At 44.4% G+C, this 7,882-nt stretch overlaps 1 protein-coding gene across 1 annotated transcript; it reads right to left on the bottom strand.

Moving 5' to 3' along the window:
• Positions 1–2,983: 2,983 nt before the first annotated feature.
• Positions 2,984–3,460, bottom strand: LOC138363067 (keratin-associated protein 5-11-like). The gene has a single exon (XM_069321951.1). It carries the CDS (start codon positions 3,458–3,460, stop codon positions 2,984–2,986), a length of 477 nt encoding a protein of 158 aa, XP_069178052.1.
• Between the last annotated feature and the right edge of the window lie 4,422 nt (positions 3,461–7,882).

The following is a 7,882-nucleotide window of genomic DNA, read 5'->3' as shown; positions in this document are numbered from 1 at the left end:
CACATGCAGGTGTATGTGTGTGCAGGGTGTGGAGTGCAACGAACCCTTTTTGGTGTGGCTGGTGTTGGATCGGGTCGGTACAACCCCCACTCATCATACCAGGTATACTTGTCATTGTATGATCAACGATGTATTACAGTCGCTACAAAATACACGCGGTGACAGCAACAATTCATATATATTAATTCACTTAAAATTGAACAATTGAGTGACACCACCAACACACACACACATTGTCAACACCGTTATGTCACATTTTTCGACTGCGTGTCGGTTCTGGCAATATATACGAGGCAGTTAGAGTTTGAATAATTTTTAATTTAATACTGTAAGGTAATTACCGGTGCCAATGGCAGTCGAAACGTGATTTTATTTTTTTTTAATTGCATCTGTATGTTGGCTTGCTTGCTGGATAATACATCACATGGGGGTTACTAATGTAGGTTTGCAATAATTTATACGACACCTGCAGTTAATGTTGCAGTTAGGTAATATTTTATGCAACATCAGCTGTTAATGTTGTAGGCAGGTGCAACCTGCCTACAACCGACCCACTCGTCAAGTCAAGCTTTGCCGCCAAAAATACAAGTGGAAAAATACTAAATTCTTGTATTTTCTTCCTTCTCCCCAGTGTGACATACAGTGAAGAACTGTGAATAATACACTACAGATTTATTCATTTATTCACATTATTATAGCGGAAATCTATCAATTTAAAAAAATAAATTAACAAAATATATGCACAATACAAATTTTATTTCTAAAATATATATATTTCTTAAGAGTCCTCTCTGAGAAGTATTTTACAACTCTGAAACTGTTTTTAAATGTCACAAGGTCGATGAGAAATTAGGTGTGAGCAGTGCAAGACTGTGTAAGGCTGTGCAAGGCTGTGCAAGGCTATGCAAGGCTGTGCAAGGTTGTGCAAGGCTGTGCAAGGCTGTGCAAGGCTGTGCAAGGCTGTGCAAGGCTATGCAAGGCTGTGCAAGTCTATGCAAGGCTGTGCAAGTCTATGCAAGACTGTGCAAGGATGTGCAAGTCTATGCAAGTCTATGGAAGGCTGTGCAAGTCTATGCAAGGCTGTGCAAGACTATGCAAGGTTATGCAAGGCTGTGCAAGACTATGCAAGGTTATGCAAGGCTGTGCAAGACTATGCAAGGTTATGCAAGGCTGTGCAAGGCTGTGCAAGGCGTCATCACGACGTATTGATCACAGCTCTGGTGTTGCGTGACCAACCTGCAGGCCACTATGCTCGGGGCCACTACAAAACACGAGTTTAAACAAATAATATAAATAGCATATTTTGTATAAAAAAAAGGTTCTAGGAAAGACGAAGATAGTATGATATAATTATAGAAATAGCCATGTAGGAGACGAGGTGTGGAAGATGTGTTGAGGTGGGATGGCCAAGTGGAATAAGCCACGAAGGTTTGTTCAGATGGTATGGCCCAAGTGGGATGTATACGTGAAGATCTGTTCAGATGGTATGGTCGCATGGAACGAACACGTGAAGCTCTGTTCAGATGGTATGGTCGCATGGAACGAACACGTGAAGATCTGTTCAGATGGTATGGTCGCATGGAACGAACACGTGAAGATCTGTTCATATGGTATGGTCGCATGGAACGAACACGTGAAGATCTGTTCATATGGTATGGTCGCATGGAACGAACACATGAAGCTCTGTTCAGATGGTCTGGCCATCTGGATAACATACGTGTATGGTCAGTATAACATACGTGTATGGTAAGGCCACATACGAGATGAGACGCGACTCTGCTTGACTCGTCTCCTACGAAGATAGTATGATATAATTATAGAAATAGCCATGTAGGAGACGTATAAATAGCCATGTAGGAGGATATACAGGTAATGTCAATATTATTAATATTATTAGAGAAAACACACCAAATAAGACTAAAGGTTTCGTTGTGTGCGAAATGGTCTTAACATAGGGAAACGTGCGGTAATGGAATTAATATTTTAAGGAAATACACCCGAAAATCATAGAGGGTGTGTTGTGTATGTGTCCGCACAGTATTCTATACAGTATTAGACACTACGTGGACATACAACTTTCGTGGAAGGTTGTATGTAAAGTTTGTTTTGGTAGACATGATTTTGCCCTCGATAAAAATCTTTATCAATCTTAGAAATTATATCAGTATTGTTTACAATTGTGGGAATTATTTGAGGCATCCAAAACTGCTAATTTCTCACATTATTGATTCCTTTTGTAAAAATATTAATGCCTATGAATAATAATAATACAGTATAATAGGACATATTATGCATTGCTAAGATTCCAGTAGCCTAAATAATACATAACTTTTTGCTTACTCTCCACATATTTTTAAAATATATTAATTAACATAAAATATTCTTGGTCTAGAGGTTGGTCTTGTAGCTGTAGATAGGCGCTGCGATGCGGTTCTCTCACAATACAAAGGACCGTCGTTTAGAACCCTTCATTATTTCCTGGTCTTTGTTGACTTGTAGCGAGGAGACTCGCAGTGAAGCTCGCGCGCGCGGGCGCTGCTTCCTGGGTTGATCTTCTGTTCTGCACTTGTTCTTCCTTCGTGGACCTGGATTGGTGATCATTTGACGACCCACAACAATAACAATTTACCTATTCTCTTAGACCTCACCTGAGTGGAAAGTTGACAAGAGCTGAGTGAAAGCTCTTTTATCATCGTAGCCTCGGTTCCCTGCACGTCCGGTTTTCCTATTCATTCCGTTCTTTCGACTAACTTTACTAAATGCTGCACTGTGCCTCCCGCAGAACGGGAAGGGTGTGTTCCCTGTTGCTGTTGGCTGGCAGCGCGCAGCACGGGAGAGCACCACCTCAGCCGGACAGTAATATATTTATATTTTGGTTAAAAAATTCAGTGTTGAGGCTCGCGGGGTCATTTGTTGATCTAAACGGGAGAGTTGGCGCTCCTGTGTCTCTATTTGGAGCGTCGACACCCATGTTGCCCGTGTCTTAGAGAACAGTTATGAGGTTAGTGGTGCAGCCGTTCCTGGTACAGTCGTTCCTGGTGCAGCCGTTCCTGGTGCAGTTGTTACTGGTGCAGTCGTTCCTGGTGCAGTCGTTCCTGGTGCAGCCGTTCCTGGTGCAGGCGTTCCTGGTGCAGTCGTTCCTGGTGCAGTCGTTCCTGGTGCAGTCGTTCCTGGTGCAGCCGTTCCTGGTACAGTCGTTCCTGGTGCAGTCGTTCTTGGTGCAATCGTTCCTGGTACAGTCGTTCCTGGTGCAGTCGTTCCTGGTACAGTCGTTCCTAGTACAGTCGTTCCTGGTGCAGCCGTTCCTTGTGCAGTGGCCGTTCTTCACGACTCTTTTTTTTCTTAAGCTCATGTCAGTCATGAATGAACCAGGTTCACGTTTTTCGTTCATTAGACCTCGGCACTGACTGCTGCTGCCGGAGGACACATCCCGCACCACGGCCCCTCCTGTACGAGGCATGGCCACGACCTACAAAATACAAAGGGCTAACCTTACCAGAAGCGTACCGAGTCACCCACCTCACCTAACCTACTGATGCACAGACAACGTGCATGTGTGGGGCGTTGCTTTTTCATAGTACGTTGTAATTTGAACGTTGAGGACCATAGCGTACTGAGACAGGATGGTTGTGATGACGTGTTGATCAGTGAGGAGTTTACGTGAAGATTTCCATCCACTGTGGATAACTGTAACATGCTCGTCTCCGAAGCTAGACACAAATACAACAAAATTATTAAGGATGGTAACAGAGTCCATTTCATGTGGTCTTCATCTCATGTTGGCCTCCGAATGCATGATAGAGCTGATAAGTTAGCCAAAGAATCTGCCTTTAAAGGAGCCGTTGAGTGTAACCTTGGATTGTCAATGAGCAATCTGAGAGCAGCAATACACCGAGAACTTCAACAAGATCTTGTAGATCTGAGGCAAAGTGAAATTGACACCAGTAATTCCATCTATCATCATACTATCATGCAAGAGGAGCCACACATCTATGGATCATCCAATAAAATCAGCAGACTTCTAGCTATTACTACTGCTCGGCTTAGACTCGGTTACAAGTATCTCTGGGAATTCTCATTATCTGCTGATGTAGACCTGACCAAATGTAAACTGTGTCAACAAAATTATTCGCACACCCTCCGTCACTATGTGATGGAGTGCGAAAAGATACGTGAATTTAGAGACAATTCTATAACCAATGTTCCAGCGATGTGTAAATATTTCATTCAAAATTATCTGCTACCAGAAATTTTAGCCAAATATTCCCAGTTTGCTAACTGTAGGTAGTAACTAAGTGATTGTAACCTATCACCGCTGCCCACTGGATGGGGGGCGGTGTGCAGGACAAACATAAATTGTGACACTAGCTCTCCACATATGTCAGTTGCTTAATTTAGAACCTGTACTTGAGGTCGATCTCGAACCCATTATTGATGTGACGACTTATATTGAATTTTGTAACTAGCTCATCAAGATTATAACTTGCTTAGCTAAATGAATTGTGGGGTTCAGTCCCTGAGCCCATTATGTGCCTCTGTAACCCTTTCCACTACCGCCCACAAGATGGGTATGGGGTGTATAATAAATGAACTAAACTAACTGTGGATACGCGAATCCTCAAGATCATCAGTGTAATTTCCCCGAGAAGTAGTGGAAGCTGTGTGAGTGTACGGGCAGGCGCTCTACGAGCAGGAGCTCTACGAGCAGGTGCTCTACCAGCAGGAGCTCTACCAGCAGGCGCTCTACGAGCCGCTGTACGGCTGCGTCTCCGTGAGCTGTTTAATCCAAGTAGAGAAGCCGCGAGCAGTGTCAGCCAGCGCTTCATTGTTGGAAGAAACTGTTCTCGGGAAGCTGGACTGTAATTCACCCGCGAATATTAACTGTTGAGGCTAGTCAGGGTGTGGTGTGGGTGGGGGGGAGGGTCAGGGTGTGGTGTGGGTGGGGGGGGGCGAGGGTCAGGGTGTGGTGTGGGTGGGGGGGCGAGGGTCAGGGTGTGGTGTGGGTGAGGGGGGGAGGGGGGCGAGGGTCAGGGTGTGGGTGGGGGGGCGAGGGTCAGGGTGTGGTGTGTGTGGGGGAGGGGGTGAGGGTCAGGGTGTGGTGCACCAAAAATGTTAAATAGGTTTAACATTTTTGTGAACAATATTACAGGATAATATTGAGTTATTGGTAGTTTATGGAATATCAATACCTTTGTTGGGACATGATTGCTTCACACTGGTCTTTGATGACCTGCTGCGTGAAGCTTAGCCAACACCTGCAGGCTGGTCTCAAACCCCTGCACATGGGCACAACACCTACAACACCTGCCATAGAGACTCACGCTCGGGACAGGTCACAGTTCACACGTGGCTATCCCAGTGAAGTCCGGGAAGCCACCTCCAGCCAGCAGCCACACACACACACACAACCCTTGATTAACAGTTGAGAGGCGGGACCAAAGAGCCAAAGCTCAACCCCCGCAAGCACAGCTAGGTGAGTACACACGCAGTCTTCCCAGGGACAGGCGACGCAGTCCTCGTAGATTGCTGAAAGTGACTTAAGTATTTTAGCGCATTAAACTAATGTGAGGAGCAATGTTGCCAGCTGCTGCCACTTAAGCTATGGCAATAAAGTCTGCGTCACCAGACACTTCCTGCAGTGTCTCGGGGGGCACCGCCCCCACTGACTGACGGCGGGTCAGGGGTCACCATCACCTGACGCGCAACTCTCTCTCTAATGACCTGAGCACTGCTGACCACAGCCCTCCACTGGAATACAAGTGTGACAACCGATCTCTAACACATCAATAACATTCTAGGATATACAATGATGTGTAGACAAAAGTCTCATGTGTCTGAAGACTCTCAAGGTAATCATGATATCATAAAATTATGTGATAGAAAATTACTGATACACTCCTCTGACAACCGTCCTATCACATGGGCTGGACGGTAGAGCGTCGGTCTGGCTTCATGCAGGTCGGCGTTCAGTCCCCCGACCGTCCAAAAGTAGTTGGACACCATTCCTTCCCCCCCGTTCCATCCCAACTCCTTTTCCTGCCCCCTTCCCAGTGCGTAATGTCGTATTGTCGTAATGGTGTGGCACTTTCCCCTGATACTTCCCTCCCTCCTCTGAGAACCAAGCCCATACGTGCTGACAGCAGGCGGGGTCAGGAGCACAAGCGCTGACAGTACCTCAGAGTATCCTGCAATTAGGATACCATAAGGTATACACCAAACCCAAAATACCTCGAGATATTCTCCATACCAAGATATCAAAAGTTTAAGGATTCACCCAAATTAGGATACCAATACATTAAGAAATATCCTAATCTGGGATACCATAAGGTATCCTCCAACCCAGATACATCACAGCATACCAAAAATCTTAAGACCTCCCCCGACCTGGTTTACCAAAACCTTTAGTATCCCACCAACCCAGACATGCTATACTTAATTAAATCATGCACACTGGGCATTTATAGCCTTAAACTATCCTTCCAACTCATAATATTATTAAAATCTTAAAACATTCCTTAACATCTGAACACATTAGAGCTGTCCCGGAACCTGGGATACTTGTATAGTAATGCCCATCCCAGGATACGACAGCTATAGAATATTTTCTCCAACCCATATCATAAGGAGCCGGTCGGCCGAGCGGACAGCACGCTGGACTTGTGATCCTGGGTTCGATTCCAGGCGCCGGCGAGAAGCAATGGGCAGAGTTTCTTTCACCCTATGCCCCTGTTACCTAGCAGTAAAATAGGTACCTAGGTGTTAGTCAGCTGTCACGGGCTGCTTCCTGGGGGTGGAGGCCTGGTCGAGGACCGGGCCGCGGGGACACTAAAAGCCCCGAAATCATCTCAAGATAACTCAAGATAACCCAGCATTCCAAAACTCTCAGGTGCCTTCAATCTAGGATACCAAAAGTCTAAAGAGAATTCACACTCAAGAACATCAAAATCTTAAGGTCTCCCTCAATCATATTTCGCTCAACAAACCCGCTGTTAGAAGCAATACTTTTTATATGATCCAGTCTATGACGCAATTAGTAAGGCTAACATTGAGGAACAATTCACTAAATTGGTGTGCAGTTCTAATCGCATATCTATGTTGGAAAGGCAGGTATCAAGTTTTTTGCCTGTCTGTCCGATGCATATTCAATCACAATCCTTGCATGCGATCACATACTGGTCACTACTGCATTGTGCTGCAGTAGTGGGCGAGTTCTTAATTAAAATGGATTTTACCATGTTATTATTTTTGAAACCCACATTGACATTAAAAATGAGTGTTTTAGGTTTAGGGTTAACCTTGGATTTATGATTATACAACTGTCCGCTTTGCTTGTTCCAGTGAAAAGTCAAAAACGAAATTTGAATATTGCATCTTTACCCCAATTTCATAGATTTTGGTAATTTCTTATATATATATATATATATATATATATATATATATATATATATATATATTTTTTTTTTTTTTTTTTTTTTTTTTTTTTATGCGATATATACAAGAGTTGTTACATTCTTGTACAGCCACTAGTACGCGTAGCGTTTCGGGCAGGTCCTTGGAATACGATCCCCGCCGCGAAGAAACGTTGTTACAACCAAGTACACATTTTACTGTTGCGTTAAACAGAGGCTACAGTTAAGGAATTGCGCCCAGTAAATCCTCCCCGGCCAGGATACGAACCCATGACAAAGCGCTCGCGGAACGCCAGGCGAGTGTCTTACCACTACACCACGGAGACTGGTGAAGACACCACGGAGACTCTTCATTAATAAGCTCAGGGGAACACTCTCATAAAGCTCTGAAGAACATAAAAGACAACACCTAATATTTAACTTTAATATGATGGTTGGAAAGTAATGTACATAAGATGCACATATTAGTAAAT

This window comes from Procambarus clarkii, chromosome 1 (genome assembly GCF_040958095.1).
Source record: "Procambarus clarkii isolate CNS0578487 chromosome 1, FALCON_Pclarkii_2.0, whole genome shotgun sequence".
NCBI lineage: Eukaryota > Metazoa > Arthropoda > Malacostraca > Decapoda > Cambaridae > Procambarus > Procambarus clarkii.
This window is presented reverse-complemented; position numbering and strand designations above follow the sequence as displayed.

Bases quoted from the DNA above. Each gene is read 5' to 3' on its own strand.
- LOC138363067 (XM_069321951.1), bottom strand. From the start codon at position 3,460: ATGCCTCGTACAGGAGGGGCCGTGGTGCGGGATGTGTCCTCCGGCAGC.